The 27285-nt window shown below is 30.5% G+C and overlaps 1 protein-coding gene across 3 annotated transcripts; it reads right to left on the bottom strand.

Annotated features, from left to right (window-relative positions):
- Nucleotides 1-3325: 3325 nt before the first annotated feature.
- Nucleotides 3326-26090, bottom strand: drk (growth factor receptor-bound protein 2 drk). Of its 3 annotated transcripts, none has more exons than XM_040722656.2 (4): nucleotides 25854-26090; nucleotides 4413-4619; nucleotides 4204-4358; nucleotides 3326-3711 (listed from the first exon to the last, which is right to left on the bottom strand). In XM_040722656.2, exons 1-4 carry the CDS (start codon nucleotides 25975-25977, stop codon nucleotides 3574-3576), a joined length of 624 nt encoding a protein of 207 aa, XP_040578590.1. In that variant the 5' UTR covers nucleotides 25978-26090; the 3' UTR covers nucleotides 3326-3573. The 3 variants fall into 3 exon arrangements, with proteins under 3 accessions (XP_040578590.1, XP_040578589.1, XP_040578592.1); XM_040722655.2 differs by having other exon boundaries at nucleotides 25842-26089; XM_040722658.2 differs by lacking the exon at nucleotides 25854-26090 and adding an exon at nucleotides 4684-4723.
- Nucleotides 26091-27285: the final 1195 nt, after the last annotated feature.

Genomic DNA, 27285 nt, shown 5'->3' with positions numbered 1-27285 from the left:
TTGTGCTTTTAACATTTAGAAGAAATCAATTCATAAAGAATTCTAAGAGTAAAGTTACAAGACTCACCAAAAACTCCAACAAAACCATTTTAATTCCGGAGAACAATAGTGATGCTAAGAAAATTTAATAATTAAGGAAACTTCAAGCAACATTTTTAGATCAAATTTCAGGTAAAAAATGATATCCATAATTTTAGGATCATACATACTTTACTCCTTATTTTGTATCTCCTTCTTCAAATATACTTAGTGAATTAATCTAATTTCATCGACAATTGATGATGAAACTTCTTATAATGGTAATTTTGTTTTGCTTTAGTTACTTAATCTTTAAAAAATAATAATTGCTTTATATATATTACATATATTTCTCGTAAGGTAAAACATCTCAAGCATATAATAACAACTTTTAAATCCAACATGGATTAAATGAAGCAGCAATAAAGGAATTAAAAAAGAAGTTGAAGGAAAAAGATGTCAAAATTCGAGACGCAGAATCAAAGCTTATGCCTTTAGAAATGCGCCTCTCTTCGGTATTTAATTAAGACCGGATAAAATTTTTAAGATGCAGGAACCGAAACTGACAAAATCGAACCGAGACTGCAATATATTTCTTATCCGTCTCGTTTCTTGTGTTTATTTTCGTTTTGTTTGTTTTTGGTAAATTTATAACCGTTTAATATTCCATCTACATAATTTTATGTAAAAGAAACACATCGTTACCTTTATTGTATTATGCATACTTTCCTCTATAAAAAAACAGAAAAGGCCCGAAATCCTCTGTCAGTTAGCAAAATAAGGGTTATCCAAACTTTAAAATGCCAAAGCCCTCCACCAATTATACATTTTTAGTTGAGTCCCCATCTCTACGAAACATGTGTAATACATCTGACCAGCTTATTACTTCTACAGACACCTAGGATGATGATGACACCTAAAAGAAAGAGCAGAAGTTTGTATGTGAAGTCAAAGTGATCTATGACGTGGCTAATAGTGGTGTGAAACTGATGAGTGACTTCCCAACTCGAATTATAACTGAGCCAGAGTAGACACATTGCTTACTAAAATTGTAGAGTATCAAAAGAACAAATTAGACAATTCCAAGAAAGCAACATTGAACAGTGACAATACATATATAGTGACATCCTGTCTGATCAAAAAAAAAAAAAGATAATTGTATATATGTACATTAAAAATAGTTTAAATTTTAACAAATATTAGTTTGAAAAATTTCATATTCAAGAAAACTTAGTTTTCATTTAGTACCACTTTCAATGCAATGGGTCCAACTTCTGAGTAGCTACAATCAAAACAAATGCATCATATCACGAATTTTGCAGCATTAAAAAAATCAGAAATAAAGCTAAACGGCTCTTGCAGCAGTCATATCCAAAATCAAAGTTATTTTTATAGTTAGTTAGTTCAGACCTTGTTGAATTGGAATAATATTAGTTTGGATACATTTGGTGAAAAAAGGCAAATTTTATGAGGTCTAATATCCACTCTTTCTCTGGAGTTATTTAAGGTTACCAACCGTTTTTTCCCCCATGGAAATGTTTTTTTTTGTATTTTAAATATTGTACTGGCACTTATTTATAAATTCATGGAATGCCCGGTTTTTAGGGACAATAATTTAAATATTGATTTATAATAAATGTTAGATTAATTTTTTTTTTTTTTTTTTTTGCAATTCAATTTAAAAGAAATATATATTTTCCAAAAAAACAAAACAATATTTGATTGATAAATTTCAAATAAGATACAACCTACCCCCGTCCCTTTCTGTCGTAGAGTGAGAATGAATTGAATAACGCGTCCTTGATTTTGAACATCAAAATATGATAGGTTATTTTATTATCATTTTTCAAAAGAGTCCTTTCTTCTGTAAAGTATAATTTAGTACCAATATTTTATTTTTTTCGATTTTATTATTATTTTTTTAAATACAAAGCCAATGGAATATGAATATTAATTAATCATATTCAATAGAATACCCCTACTATTAAAAGGAGAAGGGACCAACAATTTGGGGGAAATAACGTAATTAGCTAATTAACATTTAATTTCAGATCTTATTTTCTTTCATTTTGGAGAAAAGGTTGGGAGATAAAATAAAAATCATATCGTGACGGAAGGAGGCATTTTGATTCTATCATTTTCTTTTTATTCAATTTTATCTTCCTACCATTTTTTTTCTTAGTCGTCCATTTCAATTTCTTAAGTCGTTGTAATTGAGTGTTGTTGAGGGTACCCTGTAGAAGTTTGCTTGTACGTCATAATTTATCTTTCTATCTCGAAGTTGGGAGACAGCGACAGAGGAACCTTCTAATTCAATTATCCCAACTTTTCAATACTTTCAAACTTTACAAGCGTAGGGACGCGAGGTAAATCGAATAGTGTATCGACGGAAGAAGAGGAGAAGGATCTCTACTTTTTCCGTCTACTAAATTCGTTTTTAATCATTAAGATTTTCATTCGGTTGATTAGCACTTTGAAGGGTCTCAAAAATAGATGGAAGGTCTCATTGTGTGAAAGAAGTTGTGAATTTGGCTCTTCAGATTATTCAGAGTGCATCCATTTACTGAGACCGGAGAAGATAATACTTCCTCTTCCACTGTCAATAAATTCTTCGCTTCACTTCGCGTTCCTATGCTTGACTTACCGAAGGTATTTCTTATTTGTTGAAAAGTTGGGATAATTGAGTTAGAAAGTTCTAAGTTAATTCCAAGAGCCGTTGGATATATTTCCGTTATGAAAATGCACTTGAAATTCTTAGCGGTTTAAAATTTTTTTATTCTTCTTCTTTCAGTTTTCCTTCACTATAATTCAAAAATTGTTAGCCATTCAGGTGATGGGGCAAATAAATAATCCTTTCCCTATTGCATATTTGCCTTGAAGAACTAAAAGTCTTCCTGAATGACGCCAGGATAAACGATACAGCTAATAGGACAGAATCCATTGGGCAATGAGGTATAGTTCTACTTTACCCGATGCTCCACCAAAAATCGGCCATATGCTTTTTAATATATACAAATTTTCTAATTATCGATTTAAAAAAAATCAAATGTCAAAATATGTATTTTTTCCGTGGCACCCCAGTGTGGCGCAGCACGTACTTTGAGAAAATAGAGTATTTCCCTCCAGTTGACTATGTATATTAGTGTTGAAACACTTCGGGAATGATAAAAAAACAGATATCCTGCTCTACCGATTGTTTATTATCGTATCCTATATTAACCTATTCTTAAAGTTTACATAAAATTGGCATATTTTCTTAATAGTTAAAGTATATACAATAAATAATATATATAAAAATATTGTAAAATTTAATTATAATTATTATATTTCAAATATGTGAATGAACATGATTCCCAAATATTTATATTTAATGAAAACTTCAAATCTCTGTACAGTAATTTCAAAATAAAATTAAGATGCATTAAATTCAAATATTGTATTCATTATTTCATAATAATAAGAATGTATATAGGTTGAAGAGGAAAAATGGAAAATGCAGTCTGCTAAGTGTTAATATCAAAAAAAAGTTTATATGGTTATTTGTTGAATGAACAATTAAGAATGGTACGGAGAAACGTATTTAGCAGGGAAATATCCCCTTTTATTCCCCAATTCTCCAGCCCACCAATGTCTATCAGCTTTATCCGTTACATTAATAACATCACCTCTTCTAAATTCTAATTCACCAACTTCCTGAAAATTTATACAAATGTGGTAGTACAATTTAAAACTGAAATGTGGGAATAAAAAAATGAATATATCTTAAAGTGAAAGCAATATTTAATAAAGCAACCAAATATGTGTATTTTTCAAAGGTAAAACAAATGTAAATATCTGGTAATTAAATATAAAATTAACCAAGAATTCTTCACAAATCATTCAGTTTTATATATTTTTTTAAATATTATCAATAAATTGAAGGAAATTACCATTTTAACATTAAGCAAAATTTTTGCACACATGTGAATACATTAATGAGTTTTACCAGTTGATTTTCATAGCTAACTTATATTATATTCAAAGCAAATATTAAAACAACGGATCTTAACCGAAGTGCAAATACAGGTAAAAATAAATTGACCAATCATAAAAAATATTAATTTTAGGAGAAATGCTTAACCAAAATTAATAGAATTGGTCCCACAGGTCAAGTTGAAATGCCACAAATAATAAATATTCAATTACCTGAGGAATAAAGTCATATAGCGCTTGAACCAAAAATTCTTCACAAATGATTTCCTTAAGTTTAATATCTTGAGATCTAGAGACGGAAGCCGAATGATGATATTCAACCAACTCATTTAATGAGTTAAATTTAACAACCCACAAAAAAAATTTCCCTGAAAATATATTTATTAAGTAGTATTATTTGATTTATAAATTATATTGGCCACCTTGACCATCCCGAAGGACTTTAAAATGTTGTACTCCATCCCCACATTTGACCGATAATGAGAAGTCACCTGGTGAAGACTCCGATACACGAATAACGAAAGCACCTTCATGTTTATTAGAAAGTAACTTTTCGGCAGTAGCCCTGGTCATACGAGAATAATACCAATCATGAGGTTTCATGTCAATATAATTACTAGGTATGAGTCCTGTAATCAAAGGACATATAAATTACATTTGATATCATCAAGAATAATTAAAGAAATTTGCTACTCAATAAAAGTCGAGCCAATATCATTTTCTAAAATAATATAATATCTAAAATATCAAGTAACTATGAAAGTAGAACCAACAAAAGTGAGATGAACATTTGACTAACTGAAATATATGAATAAATTATTATTTTCAATTGGATGAACCTGAATTTATAAAATTACTTTAATTTGTCTTAAATTTTAAGTTGTAAATAACCATTCTTATGATGAAATGATTAGAAAAAATATTTGAAATGTATATTTTAACATATTGGGAAAAAAAATATTTCAGGTGTGTAGGAAGACTTTTCATATCATGGACGCAAGATTATTTTTAAGGGATGGGGGTGTACTTTAAATATTAAAAACTTGAGTCCCGTGGTTTCTACGCTAATTGCATCAGCGATCACATGTATAGAAATTAGTCTTAAGGATAATAACTTAAGTTTGACACGTTCTAAGATTCAATTATAAAATAAATACAATTTGAGTATTTCTTGAGTAGTTCCTACATATTTATATATTGAATAGCATAATCTTTGGAGTATCTGTAGCTAGGAATCAATAGTATATTTAAAGTTTGATCCTAAATTAAAATAAGTTTAACACTAACTTTGCTTTTAATTTAGACTAATTATGAATTGAAGTATTTGTAGGTTTTTAAAATTGTCGCTATCATATTTAGTATTTGACATAGCAAATGATATTTATTGATCTATGGATAAATGATAACTGCCTGGAAGCTGAGTAGATAATTTTACTGATTTTACCAGTTATCAATGATACGCCCAGACAACGTGTCTTTAAATTCTTAATTTCCTCTCACCACTTGGTCTAGTAAAATACCTAGTAAAGCAATTTTTGTTCCAATTACTCATTGTTCATATTTGACCTACTTGAGTCAAAAGTTGAATCGCTTAATTTGTGCAAATTGGATTAAAAGTTTATTGGTCAGGTTCGAGACGATGAAAAAATAAAGGATGTGTCCAAATGTGTCCAATACTGGAGACAAAACATTTTCTCTACAAAAAAATCCCTCGAGAATACTGTTTATATGTAAAGAGAAGAGATGTATTTTTTAAATATTTACATATTTAAGAAATATTAAAAATATTTAATAACGAAGGCAGAGATTTGAAACTTGCAGAAAGACGGCCCTCTTTTCTGTTGTATAAGGGCCACACCTTGCCTGCTAGGAGGAAGAGGGGGGTTCTGTTTTAGAATATTTTTGTCCTTTTGGGACGGGGACTAATCTTGGTCTTTTTAATTATTTTTTGGTTCACTAAATAGGGATACCTTGTGGACCCTGTTCCCCATCGCTATTTGCTCTCTTCCTCCCTTTTTATATTCTGTATTAGTACAAATATTTACATTCATATATTAAAATTGAAAAAGTTGGGACGTATATATGTAAAATAAAATAAAAACAATGTACATTAAAGTAAAATATATCCAAGAGATAAAAATTCTTTCTGAAAAAGAATTTTTAGAACAGTTTAATATTGAAAATAGTAGTTTCAAACGGCATTGGCTCCGACTTGTCCATCATGTTATTAAGCGTCAGATGGGCAACCTATTAAAACAATTGGAGAATGTTTGAAAACGTTTAATTTCTCCATTGTTTGAAATTTTAGAAACTTATCCATATTGTAATTCCATAAACCAATTACCACCCAATACTTAATAAACACGTGTCATCTTTTACTTTTTATCCTACAGACTACTTATTGATTCTGATTTTATATGTGATGTTAAGTTTTTATCTCGTTTTCTATGAACGAATAATGAATATTGACGTATTTGATTGATAATACATTGACGTAGAAACCCTAGAGTTCAAACCCCCAATATTTAAAGCCCAGGGGGCCTTATAGTTCTTGCTTCTTCCTATCCAAAAATGAGGTTCTCCTCAATAAAATGTTTCGTGCATCCCTGTGATATAGTCATCTTAAAAAAAATTATTGAAGAATTTCACCACGCTGTATAAGAATAATTACTAATAATGTTTTATGAAACTTTCATCATAATATTGGTTATTCATAGCTTGTCTAAAAAGTTGTTAAGGTTTTAAGGACATTTTTAAATCGAGTGAATTATCTGCTAAATGGGAACAATTTCTCAACATAGAGAAAATTTAATACATGTAAATATATGAATACAGCAATAAGTAGAATTTTAAATCAAGTGAACAACCAGTATGTAAAAAACCCCAAAAAAATGGCTAGGTAATCCTGACTTTTTGAAGAGCAGCTTAGTTATCATGATGTTAATTAAATTAGCTGCGAGCAGCTGTAAAATTAAGCAAATAAGCACAAATCATCCGTATTACTCTTTCATTAATGTACTTGTGATAATCTTATAGTTAGATTTTCTCTTTTCAATGGCTAAGGAATCAATAAATTAAAAACACTGTTCGGATTGCCAACGAAAAATAAAATAAAATTAAAAAGCATTTGAAGTCATATTTTTTTAAAATGTGACCAGAAGTAACAATCTATTTTAAATTATTATTTACTCTAGGGAGAGGTTGTTTATATCAAATTCAACTTTAAACCCTAATTTTCAGATACAAGAGCGTATTCTAAGCAATCTGAAAAAAAAAAAAAAAAAAAAAAAAAAATAGAGTTCAGTAATGTATTAAACAATTCCATAGGCAAAGCAATTGGAGCATCATTAAATATAATTTTAACTGTCCCTGATGGTGACATCATACAAATAAGAAACTAGTATGACATGACTAATCTGAATCATGCCCAAAGCTTTATATTTTTTGATATTGTTAATTTTGAGCTATTTAGGCTGGGACACTTGAAGGATCGACAGAGTGAGAACTCTTTCTCGATTCATTGGGTGGCAGTGCATGGCCATTCTTAGTTGGTGGAGTGACTTGTCTTTTCGATAACGAAGGAGACTTTGCCCTGCTAAATAAGAGTTAACGTCCTTCTTTTTTTTTTTGCGTTAATGACAATTACGGTTTTTAAAAAAAAATAGAAGTGAAGTCCGCTCTAAAGGTAGTCACATTTTATAAAAACAATACTATACAGAAGATTAATTTCAAATATTTATCCGAAAAACAAGTATCAGAAGAACGAGTATTTCTATTAATGAGATTTGATGAGCTCAATCATTAATTAACTTGTCAAAATTAGGGGTGAAGTTGGTTATGCTGATTCTTAAAACAAAGTGAACATTTGAGTCTGTTGAGTGACATGTTCTTTCATTTGTTAATTATGATTATTGAAAAAGTCTACTCGCAAATCTACGTTGATGCAAAGATCAAAAACATTGTTCTTGCTAAGTTTTTGAAGTTTATCTGAGATAAAAAATGCATAAAATTCAATCATTGATTTGCTTTCACTTATATTCTTGAAAGTGTAATCAGTAATGATAAAAATAGGATTAATTTTTTACTCGCCCGATTTTTGGGGTTGGTAAACTGGAGAGTGAATGTTCTTTTCCTAAGCTGTTGTCATAATTATATAACTCATGGGAAGTGAACTTCCTTTTCTACTACATACAACTTATCATTGATATATACGAAACCAGATTTAACATTTGCATGTGCTCGTAAAAGATTGAGAGTAACCTTGAGGATTGGTCACTGAGTTACATAATGGCTCCTTATTGCTGTTTGAGTGGAATAAAAGATATAAATTGGAGAAATTCTTGGCTATTTCCTGGTTTATTTCCATCTCTCCCTTCTTCACAGCTGCTTGTAGCTGATCTAATGGAACGTCATGACATTTAAGCTGCTCTCTTCCAAAGCATTTTTCAAATTGTCATTGTTACCGTGTTGATTTAAAAAAAGAAATATTATTAGCATGCTCAAAATGCTCTTGTTTAGTACCACTGTTCATCAATTAGTTCTAACAGCAGTTCTTTATTTCTTGTTTCAACATTACAGGCTAAAGTTGAGTTCAATTAATCAAACTTACTTTCCATTGCATTAATATCAACAAACCATCTTATATATTCCTCATATAATACTAATAACCATTAACTGTATTCACTGACACTTCTTGTGTGACGGCAGTCTGTGTTATTAAAAGTGGGAAATGAATAATGCTTTGCTCCTGCAACTACTTAGCAAAAGATGTAAGCCTCAATTAGAAAGCTTTCACATCTTGGTAAATTTCATGAGCTCCTTACCTCATAATGTATGCGTCATAAGTCCTTGTACACTTTTTACTTTATTAGTAAGAAAAAGAAATCTAGACTTAATATTAATGATAAAAAAATATTAAATAGAGATATTTTAATTTCTATTATGTTCAAAAATTCCGCCCTCTCACAATACAGAGCTCCAGGCCGTTTCGACACTAACCGACAACTTTTCTGAAGGTGTGTACCGGAATATTGGGCCATTCCTCCTCTAACTTAGCCTTCATGACCTCCACGCTGCTGAGTGTTGGTCTTTCTCTCTACGGCACGCCACACGTGGTAGTTAAGTGGGGTCAGGTAGGAGGAGTTGGGCTGCCACATCTCCTGTGAAAAAAAAACCATTCGCCCTTAATTTGTTTTGAAATACTTTTGGGTGACCTTAGATGTATGCCACGGTGCTCTGTCCTGTGCCCCTACCCAACTTCCAATACCGTAGGTTGCATTGAAGGTGGAAACGCAGCACCGTCCGACCCAATGACACCGAGCATCATGGCATTTGCTGGGTGTTTCGAACACCCGGTGAATTGTACCTCAAGAGGGAAGTTTTTTTGGGGGTCTTGGCGATGTACTGAAGGCTGCAGGAGTTGCTAACTGTGTCGGCTGTGAAAACTTATTCATCCGAAAAAATGAGGACTTTCCTATTGGGGTTCTTAAATTTATTAAGGAGGATCTAAGATTGTTCAAGCCTGTGTAAAGCCGTCAACCCCTCAAATTTTGCGATTGCCCTAGACTTGAGACCCAAATCCTTCTTAACGGTGCACCGGACAGCCGTTTCGTGAACCATGAGGTCTCTTGCTATTTGGCAGATGATTTCAGAAAGGTTCACGTCTATCTTTGCCTTCACACTCCTTATGAGGCTATCTGTGCGGACCGATTTTGGTCTTCCCAACCCGTGACGATTGACAATGGATTCAATGTCGTTGTAGAGCTTCTTGGTGTTGTATACAGTGGTCATACGGATATTGTTACATGCAATCAAGGAGGGATTGTCACAGGCTTTGATGGCAGCAACGATTTTTTGTCGTTTTCCTATTTCTGTATTTTGGAACTCCTAAATACCTAAAACTGATTTTATTTCTTCAATAAACACCTAAAAGGAAACCGGTTTTTTTTGTTTTTTCTCCCTTTTTATGAATTTTTTTGCGAAATTTAAACGTTATTATGGGTATAAAAAGTGTAGAAGTACATAAGACGCATATCGTAGGTATGTGTTTAATTCATTTATTATTTGCAATTTGTCAACAGCAAATACAAGATCACATATCATATATCACTGGATCTATAAAATGTTAGATTTCCAAAAAGTTCCCTGGATGTATGATGCACATAGTGCAATGGAAAATCTTCCCTGATTTTATCGTTCAGAAGTTTTACTTGCCCAGAATTTATTTTTAATATCTGTTAATTGTAAAGTTTATTATAAATAAGAGCTTTACTAGAAAGAGGCGATGAAACTGGCAAATTTTTCGTCCCTTTCTCAATCTTCAAGAGTTGTTTTTTTTTTTGTCTTAAGACGTCTGTAGATTTTGCAATTTGTCAAAACATTTTACAAGAATTTAATCTTAATGAATGATTGTAAATTCTAAAATCTACATAGTTTAAATATAATAGTAGAACAAATACCAATTTTCCTAGATTCATACAAATTATTATCAATATTGGTGTGATTTTATTCAGTTTTAAAATTACTTGCTAGAAGCTTCATAAATAGGCTAGGGACACCTGCAGCCTGTGGGTCCTAGTTTGTCCACATCTATATTATGTTGTGGAAAGGGGCTCCTAAAAGCTTATTTATGTTCAATGTACACCTTCGCCAATAATTTATCTGGGAAATAAAGTTACACATACCATACATATCCAAAATATACACGACGAATAGTAAAAATGGTATTTAAATTGAAGTTGGATTGCCTTCCGCAATATATAATCATTTCTTTCCAAATCTATTTTTGATTACTTTCCTTATTCACATAAACATTCTCCCTTATGATCAGTTGTCCAAATCTGTGTACAATTGATGTTAACACTCCAGATTGAGAAATATCTATTGGATCAGCCACATGCAATAAAATTTTAGAATGAGGTCAAATAATAATTTGATTTTAAGTTTAGTATTGTTTCTGATAGTTAAAATACTCCAAGTAGCTCGTTTCACTACGATTTATTCTGTGTCAAAATGAAAAATCTGCGTCACCTTTACTTTTTATTTTGGCAATCAAAGAATTCTTTAAGTGTCAACTAAGAAAATATGCACACTTTGAATTTCTTTCACCAACATTAATCATTTAGTGGATGCGTATGCTGATGACATATAACTATTTGTTGAAACAAACACAGATAGAAAATCGATAAGGATAATTGAAGTTATTTTGAAAGTGTTTGGAATATACTTAAACAGATCTTTCCTAAAAACAGCTCATTTTAAGACTGGTATCCTCCCGATTGGTTTGGTGGGACTGAATACATCAACTAAAATCAAAGGCTGTCCCATTTCTGACAAAATCGTAGTCTTTGGCATTTAATAGGGACAGACGGAGAAACTCATGCTAAATTGATGTTGCTTGATAAATAAAATAATGGGATAAATTTTCATATTCTCAAACGGATTGATTTTTAAAATATCCACAATGTTTTCTTGGTGTTATATAAAGCTTATTCGTTGCCCTCTTAGCTGAAGAATGTGAAAAAAGAAAATGCGCGGCTGAAAAATCTCTTCCATCATAAATATCTCAAATTTCATAAGACTAAGAAAATGCTTTGGTGAAGGAATACATTGTTAGTCTACCTTCATTCCTAAAATGTATTAAAGAGTATTTATTGATATAGCTCATAACCCTGATATTGAATGGAGAGTAATTGTGATAGATACAACTCTCTATCCGTTTTATATGATGGGAACTACTCTACCTAATGAAGCTATTGATAAATATTTTTATCATGGGGTGCTGCTTGTAGTATCCTTTCGTCAGGAACACCTGTATATAATTTTAATACAACAATAGACATCTTTCACAAGAACAAAAAAAAATCTTCCAAAATACTAAAGGACCGTTTCCTGGGGAACCTAACTTTAGGCTATAATATCATAAAAGTTAATGACCTTATTAAACAACCCTCCTTAGTTTTTGTGCGACGTAAATTTAGCTTTCCTAGAAATGATACCACATTCTTCTATCTCCCTCGCATTTAAAAAGATTTTTATGTGCAACATTTAACCAGCATGATTAATAGGCTATAGGGATATCAAAATATATTTTTTTTGGGGTGAAGAGCTTGAATTTGATAGGTAAATTAAAACTATGAGGAAACAATGATTTTCAATATTTCTATTTTGCAAAAGGTATCTTTTGGGCCAAATTTGAACATGAAAGATTGCACTTGATTTTGGATTTGATTTTTTTTTATGTTAGTTACTTCCTTTCAACTTTAATTCAAACATGCAAATTTAATGTTAATTTAACATAAAAACATTGAAAATCATTGAGCTCCCATAGTTTTACATTTTAAATTGCCATCAAATTCAAGCTCATAATGTGAAACCAAAATTATACTTCTATGATGAAATGACCTCTAAAATCAGCTATTGAAGCTCTTCAATATGTGAGCGCTACCAAATGTTCAAAATTTTACAAAAGGCAATGTCTTGCTAAATGGTTGGCCGTTTTGATAAAAGTGTAAGTTTAACTGCATACATGCCATTTATAAATATTTCTTCAAATAATTCAACAATGAGTATATTGCATTTTTTGAAATATAATGGAAATACCCTATACGACTATTACATGAGGCTTTTAAACTTACCTAAGCTCTGACACAAGATAATTCAAGACTCGTTGCTCCACATCAACGATGACAAGGGGTTTATAGTACAACTTCAAATATAGGCCTACCTTTCTTTACGACGTTCCATGCAAAGACTGTGGTAGAACTTTTAATACAACCGTCTGAACATTAAACTTTCAGGAAAGGCATGAACCTTACTTGATAGTTTCATATTCACATTTTCAAGAGTTATATCATTGAATGTAATGGTTATGAAAAAATCGTATTAAAGTCAACAAAAGTGATGACATTGTTTAGAGTATTAAATGCAATTCTTCTGAGAAAATAAAGGCATTCAATTTTGAATTGTCTAATGTCAATGCCCTTATTGCGAAGAAGTTATGTTCCAATTAACCCTTGAATGCTGAAGAATTAAAAGCAATTTTTATATCTAGAGGTACTCGGGTGACTCATTAAGGATTCCAAATGTGTCGGGACCTAGATTTATTTTAAACTAAAATGTTTATCTATATTACTTATAACGCGACTCCTATATATTTTAAATTATAAGTACTGATGAGCCTTAATATTAAAGGTTATATTTTTAAATATTATATAGATATAGCTATAAGTACAAAAAGGCAAAAATAATCCCAGCAAATGTGAATTTAAATTTGAAAAACGGGTAAAAAAAACATGTTGTCAGGGTTGAAAAAGTAATTTTCACCTGAAGGAGGGTAGGGCATTGCGGCCAATTTTAAATTTCCGCTTCTTTTTATGGATGATTATGACAGATGTCAACGGTCATCCTAAAACTTAGACGGGTGGTAAAGGAAAAAATTATTATTTTATTGACTAACCAGCTACACAAACTAGGCCCTCCAGGCCAGCAGCTTTGCAATACTAGGCCTTATCTCAGTGGCTTAGCCATGAATTACATACAAAGTGCTTTTAAATTATCAAATTTGACGATGAAGTGACAAATTAACTATATAAACTTTTTTTGAAACATTTGTATTACTAAATTAGTCGCCGTTCAGTCATTTAATAAGAGAAGGTATTTTTTTAACTGAAATAAAAAATTTGCAAGGATCCTATATTTTTCTCCTAACTAATTTATCCAAAACAAAAGCAAGAAAAATTTTTTACCCACAGAGAAATAAACATAGATACGAGGTTGAGATAATAAAACAAGGAGATATATAAGTAGGGGGTGCTGTTAATTAATGAAAATGAGCAAATAAAATTTAAGGCTAACTTTTGATGCAAGAATTAAAAAATTGAATTTGATTGTAGTTAACAAGAGAACACAAAAACTGAACTAAAATAAGGAAGATTTTTCTTTTTCTATCTATTTTTTCCCCCCATAGGAACGACTTTTAATATGACAGAAAATTTCACAACTTTCTCTCAAAAATTGAGGAGATTTATATTTTGAATCATTATGGAATATATTCGTCGATGTTTAGGGCCCTTCTGAAATTGTCCACCTAGTTAAGAACATTGAATGATTGGACATTGAATATCAAAGACAATATTAAAAAGACTTCCGTTATATTTAAACTGAACGCAGAGTCTGCAATACGAGTCTTGAATACGGCAAAAAAGCATAAAAAATCTGTAACACTATTAATTATTTGAAAAAAGGCTAAGAATTTCTGTCAATCCATATAATTTAATGTTTTTCTTCTTAATCCCAATGTTTCTTTAATTGGTCAGATGGAGTTGCACCAATGAAGTATAAGTAAATATTATATTATTGTTATCACTCCATCTGAATTACTATCTTATCTCTTTTGATTATTATCTGAGAATTTGTTTGATATTATCATTTTCAACCAACTAATTCAATTATGTTTATATAAAAAATAATGTCTTCGTGTTGACTACTATGCATAGAGTTGTACAAAATTACCGTTATGAAAATTTTACGTTATTCGATTAATAATGATAACAAAGGAAATAAACGCAAACCCAACTCCGTATCTAGCAAGGGCATATGCAAAAGGTACTCTGATGTCAGTCATTAATTATATTCTGAGTCCAACAAGGACTTGCATTTATAACTCTCCCACATCTTCTGTGTTACTTTGGTCATTCATGAGGACACATAAGAGTAATTTACTTGAAGTTAAATGTTCTCCTTCAAGTATGAAATAATATTTTTAATACTTTTGGAAAATGAAATAAAACCCATCAGATTGCAAACTAGAAAAAATTCTCGCACGCCCTAGTGATATTTTATTCAACTTTAACTAAAAATACATAAAAATATGCGTGCACAACTTAAATGTAAAAAATGCCAGGACTAACAATGTATTACTTAAGTACATAAGAAGGGAAACGGACTAAATTATTATCTCTATTGCTTCATTGAAAAAACAAAAACAGACCGAATATTCAATACAGGTCACTAGTAGAAATACTTTTTAAAACATAATTATGATTTAGCTTTAATAATAGTGTAGGATATACAGCGAGACCTCGTTATTTGAGATTGATACAAAGTAGGACCTGCGGCAAATGATTGAAACCCGCCATTAAACTAATGCATTACCTTTACTGTTGTTTGAACAGAATAGATACATCCAAATTATTGATATTTGATGTTTCTTATTTTAAAGGCTTAGTATTATGATGTAACAAATGTATATATAACTAGTTATTCTTAAAATATAAAAATACTAGCGGTATTACCAGGCATTGCTCGGAGTTATTAGGCGTCGACGAACAGACACATTTTGCTTTAATAATATAAATTTGCACTATAAAAATAGAAGATACGAAGGTGGTCCCAGAAGTACCAATCTGAATAAGAGATGGTGGTGATATTTTCAAAAGCCACTTTATCAGAACGATAACAATCTTCTAAGCATATGCCTCAAGTTTGAAGGCGCCTCGTTATTTATTATTTGTTTAAAGGTAATCTATACTGAACGTTGCCAGTGAATTTATGAAAATGGAGAAAATTGGTTATCTTTATGTGTATACCTATATTTAAAAAGCCTCGATACTCTCCTCAAGAATGAACTAATATTGAAAACAGCTTGAGAAAATATAAAATATCATTCAAGTTTTCCACAATAGTAAAACGTGCACTCTATAAAATGCTTTGGATTTACAAGTAAATATACATATATCGAGTGGTCCATTAAAATCTGAACATTTTGAATTTTAAACAATATATAATTTTACAAATAAATAATATTATTTAAGAGAATTTCAACAAAATTAATACTATAAATATATGTGTGTTGGAGCTCTCTTAATCATCAATGCCAGCCGGTAGAGATGTAGTCCTCTGACATAACGTCCCCGTATTGGCCGACAGTGGATTTGAGGGCCTTGATGTTTGGATGACGGACACTGCAGGCCTTCCCCTCAATATTCACCCAAAAAGTTGAAGTCGAGGGGTTGGCATGAAGGCTGATGGGGAGCCTTAAGTGTCAAAAATAGTTCAAAAGACTCATTCAAAATAGTCATAGAACGGAGGAGATGGGTTTCTTTCATTCTTGGTGTCAAAAGTAGCCTCTCCATTCTCACACAGCTCTTTCACCCCACTTTGAACAGTCTTGTTTCCCTGAGATCTCTTGCATAAGTCCTCATGGACTAGAGGGGATTGGACTGGGCCGTTTTCTTAAACTTTACTAGGTGTAGTTTGGTCTTTTAAACAGAACCCTTCTTCCGCTCCAACGCTTTGGACTTGCTGATAGTTTAGAAGGTGGTCCTGAAGATGGTCAATAGCTTGGAGTACGCTAATTGAAATTCGTCGATCCCATTCAAATATCATTTTCTCGACTTGTACATAAGCTGGAGAGCTCAGGCTTTATTTATTTGGTTACTAATTATTTATGCTTTAATATATGAAAATATTAATTAATTTCAATAGCTCAGCCTTCATTAATTATTGAACTAGTAAGTACACAGATTTCAATGGACCCCCCGGTACTTCCCTTTTCCTTTTTAATACAAGTTCCTGAGCAAAACCACGTTTGTTACTAACCTTATCTATATCCACATTCATTTAAAAAAAATATAAATTATTTACTTCCATTTTCTTTATAATGAGCTTTAGCTAGACACACTTGTCGTCAAAAATGAGTCCTCGACTCTACAGAGGATCTACAATAAAAACAAAGATGTCATATCTGAAACTTTGCAACATTAAAAAGAAAAAGAAGAGATAGCAATCAAGTTAAATGGATTTTACAAAAGAAATATATAATGTCCGGATTCAAAGTTATTTTTATAGTTAGTTTGTTTAGACCTGGATAATGGAAATAATATCAGTTTATATATGTTTGATCAAAAAAGTCAAATTTGAAGAGGTCTAATGTGAAGTGCCGTTAACACACGAGAGGGAGGAGGGCAATAACTTTGTTAGTAACAGTATATTCAGAGAAGAAAACTAAATATTATATAAATATTATAATTGAAGTATCCTTTTATGATCCATTTTCTTTTCTTATATTCCATTCCTTTAAATAAATTATTTATAAAACTTGAATTATAAATAAACTTGAATTGACTCTCAATTTTAAATTCAGGCCTAAGTACGAAGAACAACAAAAAACAAGAACCATCGAAACTTTAGGAACGTTATAATGAGATTCTTTATAAATGTATGCAATAGTTAATCTACAACCTAATCAGCGCTAAATCTTTATTTTTCCAGTAAGTACACTCGGCAAGGATCCAGAACAAAGGTCTTTTAACAAAAGTTGGTAAGATATTTTTGTTTGTAGCATTAAGACAAAGAAAATTATAATTAATTGATGGAGCTTTGCAAATGGTTTATGGATAATGTAAAATATACCTTAAGCTAAAATTTTATTCGGGATGTCCGTAATGTAAAAATTTGATATTACCTTAGCAAAAGTTTCTAAAGCAAACGAACAATTTGAGCAAGGCACTCGACATTATGATATTTCTGCTGCTGAAAAACAATAAATCGGCAGACCAAGTATTTACTATCCAAGTGGAATCCTGGAGCCGTAAAATTTACGACCTCTATTGGGGACGCATTCTTAAATAGCAATCAAAGTTTAGTATTTCTGATCCGAAACTTCAACAAAAAATAAATATAGCATCCTAGTTAAATGAACTTAAAAATGTAGAAGATATTTTTAGTTTTCATGATTCACAAAAAACACGCTTAAGTCAAATATATTACAAAACTTTTAATATCCTGGTCAATTTCATAATTCAGAGATTCGATCAACCAGATTATAAAAATTCTATAGATCTCCAAGAAATCTATTAAACTCAATCAAAGGAGAAAGTTAGAAACAGCATCTCCAGCCAGTCTGCAATTTAAAAAAATAACAAACTTGGCAATGAATAAAAAAAATTAATATTAGCGAATTTAATCTTTGTTTTTGGATATTGGATCCATATTAAAAACATAATTCTTAAAATTGAAAAATGATAATTTTTCATGACAGCTACAAATGCAACAAGTGAAACAAGAAAATTTCTTATCTTAGTAAGCAACTACAGATTACCGTTTCAAAACTTATTAGTTCAACAAATTCACAAGGATTCAGTTAAAGAAACAAATTTGAAACAGGTCGGAACTGCTTTCACTGACAAATGCCTAAGTAGAATTGATATTTTCGGCTATTACAATTAATAAATATTAATCTGGTAGCTGTTTTATTTCATAAAACTAAGCTCAAGTTTATTTAGTCTCCTAGAAACTATCGGTTAATTCAGCCCACTAACTATTGATACAAAAATTTATAGGTAGACAAATTGTTATGAAGGACAGTAGGGAAAGATTTAATTCTTTGTTACCAATTTGATCAAATTTCGTTTTCCCTTGCAGTGAATATAATTTAATTTAATTTTTCTAAATATCAAATACTATTTTGAACACTGAATAAAATTTTTTTAGTCGCTAGTTATCCAGGAAGTTGTGATTTATGATATCTGAGATCAAATTTGAAAGGTAATGCAAGGAGATTATAATTAAAAATCTATCAGTCTTATTAACAGGAACGGCTGCATGGGGGTTGAGGCTGCAACTCTCCCCTGAATTGAGAAAGTTTTATTGTAAACATAAAAAAAATTTCCGGTTGTTTGATCAAATTTAGTCACTACGAAATTTTTTATCTCTTTAAAATAAAAATTAGATAGTCTGGGCCCACTATATATGTAGCCTATAAAAAAAAAAAAAAAAAAAAAAAAAAACAGCCAGCTAGAATGCATTGAAAAATGTATTTATTTTCTTTAACATGTGTTGCAATAACCATAAAAACAAGCTGGGATACTTTTTCTCAATATTGCGACAGTATATTAAACGTATCCGTTGATTGAGTAGTATAATTAATATTAATTCAATGAAGTCCTTAGAAGCCGCGTTTTTTAAGGTTAACTGAACCTGATATAAATCGGTTATTTAGTAACACTGATCATAAAAGATACTGAGATGTTATGACGTGAAAATTATTTTTAAAGAAGAGTGTATTCATGTTACAAGAATAACGACAATAAAAAAAGGGATTAGCTTGTTAAGAACATGCCTCACCAACTGAAATTGATATCATATTGATGATATCAAAATTCGATTTTAAGTGCAAATACCGCACGATCAAATTTACTTAACTTGTATATAATATGTTAATCTAAAAATTTAAAAAAAATATCAATCATATTGCTAAAAAATGTATTTTTCTCTGCTTAATAAAAAAACCCAGCTTGCTTTTATGTTTTCCCCGACCCATATAAAAACACTAACGATAACATTCATAATTCTGTCATAAATGCAATATTTCATTAATTCCACTACATCGTCATTTCTTTAATAAAAATGTGCATATGGTATACATCTGGGGGCACTGAATACATCTTCGATGCTATATGTACAGGCTTGCAATATTTCATCAATACGACTTCATTTTTTATCTTAGATCAGAAATAATAATATTATATATCTGGGACCACTACATTTTCATACCGATGAACTTTGCTTAATTGATCAGATAATATACGTAAACATCATTTTTTTTATTTAATTACGTTATTTAATTCATACTTATTCTTCTGTTTGTTATTATCTTTATTTTTAGTTTGATAATTTTCTTATTTTTGGCATTGATTTTTAAGCTTAAAATTTTATGATATATGCGATGTGCTAAGCTTTTGGACCTGTCGAAAAGTTTATATATGGTTCAGAATAAAGTCATGCTGTCTGACCAAAAAAAATAATAATAGAAACTTTTTGACTAAAAAACAAATAAAAAACACACTTCCCTGACCTGTTATTTCTTATGGCATGTACATACTACTTCAGATAAATTGTCCTTCGAGAATAAGACTTAAAAATATATTTTTTTAAAAGTTACTTATAAAATTTACTATAGAGATGTAGATTAAAAACTTTTATACTATGGTTCCTCCTTTTGGTCAAGGACCTTTTCTACACAACCACCAAAAGAGAAATATCCCTAGCTACCTCCACAGGAGCAAGAATCCTTGCTTCCGAGGTGTTGGATCGCTTTAGCTAGGTAATATTGTAATGAAAACATTCCCTACAGATTTCAATACATGCTGGGGAGTTAAGAGGCCATACCTAAGTTGGCCAAATATGATGTACAATGGTTTTCAAACATTCAATTTTTTTCCCAGGCTTTGTGGGCTGTTGCAGTGTCTTCCTAGAATGTGTTAGGCCTGCCAACAAGCCATAGTCTTCACCCAGGGTACAACAACCATTTCTAGGACATCTTGCATGATTCTGAGGCCAACACAAAAGAAATAAGGATCCATAACATGGCCTTCACTGTTGAGAACTCTCAATGTCATATTAGCAGCCGGATTTTTGCTTCATAAAACAGCAGAGACTTAGTGAACATTTTGGCAGATCCAAATATTATGGCTCTTGAAGAGTTTTTCATCGTAAAAGAAAACGAAGGTAGCCACCAGTGGATTTTAGTGAGGAAATAAGTATCTTTCAATGGATATCAGCAAGGAGATGAAAATGCTTTAGGCAATAAAAGGTAAGGCCAAGATCATCAGAAATCTCACCTGGTGATATTTTGCCAACTTACCCATAATATAATCTGGGGATGCTGCTACCGACCGGTGCGTTTCTGATCTTTCCGAGGCAATGTTTCTTCTTGATAGCATTACTTGATTGTTTAAATATGTCTATAATACGATAAGGTTAGTTCTATTGAGTAAATTTAGGAGCTTTGCAAAGTCCTTTTCTTCATGACCAGTGTGTTGAAGAGAGTAATAAAAAAACATTTAGTTTTGGATGAGATTCATGATTACAGGTAATTGAAGAGGAGGATAATTGATCTTAAATGTATTGTACACTTCCCACTTATTTTATGTTAAGATGGTTTATCACATCTACAACAACTTTACATATTATAATCTTCAAATCTCATAAACTCTCCAGGATAAAATAAAGAGGTTATGTGATTTTTAAATGTTTCTTGTTTGGGAGAATGAAAATGGAAAGTTAGTAAATTTCGTACTTCCAAAAATTTAATATATAATTGTTTTTATACTCTTACAAATAAGACACATTTTAAATAAAAAAACCTCTTTATTTTGAAAGGTAGAGGTGATGAAGTTTGAAGAATATAATATGGAAAGTTCTTAGAAATACACATATTACGTGTACACAGATGATAGATGTGGTGAGCACCCTTTACGTTTCTCCCTAACAAGTTGAAAATTATTGTTTCTTTTTTTTATTTGTAAAAATAACAAATAAAATAAAATGAATTTAAATATGATTATATTTTCCATAGACTATTGCTATTTTAAATGTAAAAGGTTACCCTCTTAATAGCAGTAATTCATTTTCTTTCTCAAAAATCATAAAACAGGCAGCTAATATTAATAAAGGTATAAATTCAGGTGTACCATAAGTACCATAAATCTCACCTTCTCCTCACGTTGTTACAAAAAAAAAATCTAAATATAATATAATAGTATTGAAATGAAAGAGGGAATTGGATTCAGAAAATCATGTAATGTATATCTTAAGGAATTAAAATTAACTACCAGATTGTTTCAATCAAACATTCTCATATTTCATTACTATTCTATGTACAGTGAACACCATCACAAATAATCAATTTGGATGGCATTTGGGAAATGAATTAATACATAGCTACATCACCCAAAAATATTTATTATGAATATTAAAAATACTTTTTTTAGTATTTGCATGGAAGTTTGATACCCTTCAGTAATATTGAATTATTTTCCAACAAACTTTATTTTTGATTTCTTCTCATACTTCATAAACAGTTTCCCTCATAGTCGGTTGTCCAACTAGGAGGAAATTTGATTTTGACACTCACATTACAGTAATTTATAATATTTCAGCCACTTGCAATAAAATTTATTACTCAGCTCTGATACTTATTTGATGCGAAATGGAGGTCAGTACAGTGCTGTCTTTTCCGAGTATACTAAATAGTTCGTTGGACTACAATTTGTTTTCTTAAAAATGAGAAATCTGAATTATATTGTTCTATAGCACTTGAGAAAATAAACTTAAATGAAACTTTTGAAATTCAGCAACAAAACTTATAAATTAAATCTCTGAATCTCTTTCAAATGGCTAAAGGTCACAAAAACGCCCTTTGAAGACATACTTATTTAACATAATTTTTTCACCAGTATACAACAGCAGATCGAATTAATGGATCCTCCTAGAACACAAGCTAAAATAAATTTTTTGAAGAAGTTTAAGTTCATTCTGCACTTAAGAGTTTAAGTATGACCTTAAACCCATATTTTATTAATTTAAAATATAATTAAGCTATTGTTTCAAATAGAAAAGGGCTTTGATGATCACAACATTAGCAAGTATTTTCTCATTACTTTGTTAATACGTTAAAAACCACGTATACAAGGTTTAAAAAGTAATTTTCGAGCTAGTAGAGTTTTTAATTTCAAGTGTTTCGTAAATAGCTCTTTTTTTAGATTCTCCTTTAATTGGTGAGATGGAGTTGAACCATGTAAGTATAAGCAAACATTATAGTATTACAATAGATAAAATTGTCTTTGAAGTCCATATATAGAATGTATATTTCCTTTTATAGGAGTGACCGTGAATTGAGACTATGCACATTGATTTCAAAAGAATGATTTCTCCCGAGAGTGGTGACACTGAGCAACGTCACTAAATTCATTTTATATACTATTTTAATTTTTTGCTCAAAATGATAAATCGATTCTTCGTCGGATGATCAAAAAAGCTTTGACTGATCATCAAATGTTGGATTTAGTAATGTTTTTATCCGTCTCTCTATGTCAGGGGGTTACTCCATAATTTATAAAACTAAGTTCTTCACCAAAGTACAACTTATGTTGACAAGGAATCTGATTATCAATATTAAGAGTTGTTTTTTCCAACAATTTTGCAGTTGTTTTTCTATATTATTCATTTTTAAATCTACTATGGTATAAATTTTATTACGAATAAGTCAATATATTCTTATTAAACATTAATTTTCCTCTATAACAAGGCTTGTTTCTTTTTGCCAAAGTAAAACATCAAAAATTATTCCTAAAATTACAAAACATGATAGCTCGTTCCAAATGCAAGGGTCAAAGTGTATCTCCCTTTATTGCACTTTTGAATCTGAATAGATTGAAGACCACAGTTAAAATATTTTACTTTTTGCAAGTAATGTTATATTTTAATATTAAAATTGCATCCTATTTTCTTTTACTTAGAATGTTATCGGTTGTTTTTATGGCGTCCTATATTAATTTGTTTTGATGTTTACATGAAATTGTCATAATTTCATCAAAGTTAAAGTATATTATACACGAGAGCTGATATATCGATTTTAGGAAAAAAAGTGATTATTTGGAAAAAATGGCAAGTTCTTTTAAACTGATGTAATACCTATTTAAATATAATATTTATTCTAAGATGAGTCTTCTTCAATATGAATAATCCATCATGTCTATTGATATTATAATTGATAACGGAGAATTAAGTGATTAGCACTTCTTCCGTTCAAACCGCTGTTATGTTTGTTTATTTCTCTTTTATCTTAATATATATTATATTGGCGATAGGTATTATATCAGTTTAAAAGAATCTTGCTATTTTTTCCACTAAATCACTGTTTGTTTTTTTTTCTTGCCATTTTTGCTCATACTGATATATCGAATCGAAATTGGAAAACCAATATATGGGACAAAATATCGTATACCTACATCGTATAAATATGGAATAATTTTTTTTAAATTATGATATTTGCTCTGATATTATATAGGTCAATTTTTGGTAAAGCATAGGGCAAAGTAGAACTACGGCTCATTGACCTATAGACCCTTTTCAATTGCTGCTATCGTTAGTCGTTGAGTCTATCGTTCAATTTTTGGTGGAGTATTGGGCCAAGAGGCAAAACAGAAATATGAAATTATACCCCACAAAATTTACTAAGAGTGATAAAAACAATATGGAATGTTATATAGGGTAATAAGGCGTAGTTCTACATTGCCCGTGCTCCACCAAAAATCGACCTTATATGATGCAAACAAAAAGAAGGAGGGAATGGAAAATATCCTACATAATTAAAAAAAATTATGTGTGAGTGTGTATGTCTCACTTAGAACCAGAAAAAGGAAGAGCGTATATAAATACGAAGTAAAAACGGGAATTAGGAAGATGATGAGAGAGTTAATCTTAGTATGTATCTTCAATCTCCATTATATTTATGGTTGAAGAAGGGCCATGGTAAGTTAGCAATGGGAATGACGATAAATAAGTCACAGTCAAATAATTGAAAAATTGTTTTATATTTACCAAAATCAGTATTTTCACATGGTCAATTATATGTTGCATTTTCAATAGTGTCAAAAGAAAGTGCAGGTTTGATTATATTTATATCAAATGGACAGAAGCAACAAGGATGTTTTACAATAGAAATTTACCTATCATATAGTTGTAGTTTATATTGAATCGTTTTAGTTTAGAATTTTAACATAAATAAGCTATTTTTCATTGGCCATCTTTAAGATAGTGTCCCGGTGCTAGTATTATACAAATTTTTGTAGACAGGGAGTACTCACACTTAGTTGAATGAATAATATTCATTTTTTATGTATAATTTATATTAATTAATTGATATAGGAAGTAAAATAAATGCTTATAATACCACACTTATAAAAAAACATAACTTCATGGGAACGTGTGACGTCATATTGTGAGAATGTGTGAAAAATTAAAAAATTTTCGAAGAAAAATGCAATAATTTATTACTTATCTAACAAATATATGTAATTTCGATATCAATAAAATTATGCATTCAATCAATATACATCAAAGGGGCCTATTTTCATCCCTTGGTATAGTTATTTTTGATTATCTACATACACAAGAATTTATGTAGCAAATATTCTTTATTTCTACTCATTTTACAAAAAACTCATGCATTAAATATGAGAAATTAGATACTAATACAATATGAAGTTATAACCGAAAAACTATGATAAATAGGGTCAGTCTGTTTATTTAAAAATCTTTAAAAATTAATTTAATCTTATACTCTTAAATTAAGAAAAGTTTCCATCAATAAGATAATTACCCATAAATGAGTTGTGAACTGACAGCAAAATTAGATAGAAATAATTTAATGCATCTTTTTTTATCACGTTTTTGGTCTTGAATTAATTCTAAATCAGATTTAAACATATCCCTTAGTTTGTTTTTACTTAAATCTCATAAGTTACTCTTTATAGTCCAGTAATTTTGAAGGATACTTTCAAAATAGATTTCTCAAAAAGAATGGGTGGGTTAACTACAAAAACAAGAGAAATATCTACAAGAATGAGAAATTATGAATTTCACATCCAAGATCATTTATTCTATTTGGAATAAATATAAAATGAAGCACTATCAACGTAATATGATAAAAGGAAACTTAAGAGGTAAATCAGTAAATGATTAATTTATAGATTTACCATTAAGATGTAGGGGCAAGTCAGCTAAATCTAGAGATGAGATAATTTTTATTATAAAGAGTGCAGAAATAACTTAATCATATCCATTCATCCTCCTCCCCATTCCCATCCTCACTCAACGAAAATTACAATTTAATGCTTTGTGAAAAAGAAATTAAATTAGTGAATTGTTAAACTTGAATGAAATGCACATACATCATTTATGAAAGACATGAGAAGCAATATGAAATTTCTTACAAGTAGACACTTGGCAAAAATGCAACTTCAAACTTGACTAAGAATCTAAAGATAAAATTGACTAAAAAGAACCTTCTTTTCCACCTGATTCCGCACGGTACCAATTCTTATCATCTTCAATATTTAGCACTTTCAAAATTTGTCCTTTTCGAAAACTCAATTCATCTTCTGCTGTGGCTGAAAAATCGTGCTTGGCCACCGCCTCCATCTCGGATCAACAAAACTCAATTACACCGAATCAAGAATTGGAATTGGACGGCTACCAAAAATTGTATTTCACTTCTTTTTCTTTTACCTCTTTCCTTCCATTTAACTTGGCATAGGCTAGTCAAAAAAGAAAAATAAAGGGGGGTTGAAAGAAAATTAAAAGAAGATTTTTATTTTATCTCCCAACCTTTTCTCCAAAATGAAAGAAAATATCTTAAATTAAATGGTAGTCTGTCAATAACGTCATTTTAGGAGCAAATACTCTATTTGAAATTTAACCCATCTTATTTTAATGTTCAAAATCGAGAGCAAATGATCTGATTGGTTTCCACTTTACAGTAGGATAAGGTGAGGGGGGGGGGGGATATATATTTAAAAAAATTGAATTTCACAAAAAAAAAATATCTTAAATTTGTTATAAGTCAACATTTAACTGATTGTCCCTAATAAAAACGGGCATTGCATGAATTTATAAAAAAGTCCCAGTACAGTGTTAAAAAAAAACATTTGCAGGGAAAAGAGGACGGTTGGTAACCTTAAATAACTCTAGGGAAAGAGTAGACATTTGACCTGATAAAATTTGCCTTTTTTCACCAAATATATCCAAACTGATATTATTCCAATTCTCCTGAGTCTAAACTAACTAAATATGAAATAACTTTAATTTTGGACATTGGATATGCCTCCCGCAAGAGCAGTTTATCTTTATTGTTGAGATTTTTTTTATGCTGCAAAGTTTGTGATATTATGTCTTTGTTTTCATAGTAGCTTCAAAGAAATTGGTGCTTTTGCATAGAAAGCGGTTTGAAATAAAACTAATAAAGTTTTCTTGAATGTTACATTTTCAAACTAACATTTGTTAAAATTTAAACTATTTTTAATGCACGTACATAGAATTTGAGCTTTTCCTTTAAAAACTTATTCATGGTTTCATATGAACTGAACTAGATGAATAGCACTAGTGTCTTGGTCAGATTCCAGCGGTGGTTGTTCATTTTCTTGAGAACAGATATTGCTAGTGTATAGTGATGCTGCATGTATTGTAGCATGTTCTGTCAAACCTGGAGGTCATGGATAGGTACATCAGCAGGATTTGTAGTACTCACCAATTGACTAATTGGAAGGGTACACCAAGAAGTTTCTATATTCTCTATATTGCCATAGAAAAGTACCGCAAGACATTCCACTTTGAATGTTTCACCAAGAACATCCCCTATAAGTTTTCCAGTCCAGAATAATTTGGCATAATCTTGCGTATTTTCCTTGTAGCCATTTATGTAACTTTGGCACAAGTTATGTAGAGTATTTA

Source organism: Lepeophtheirus salmonis, chromosome 12 (genome assembly GCF_016086655.4).
Source record: "Lepeophtheirus salmonis chromosome 12, UVic_Lsal_1.4, whole genome shotgun sequence".
NCBI classification, from domain to species: domain Eukaryota; kingdom Metazoa; phylum Arthropoda; class Copepoda; order Siphonostomatoida; family Caligidae; genus Lepeophtheirus; species Lepeophtheirus salmonis.
This window is presented reverse-complemented; position numbering and strand designations above follow the sequence as displayed.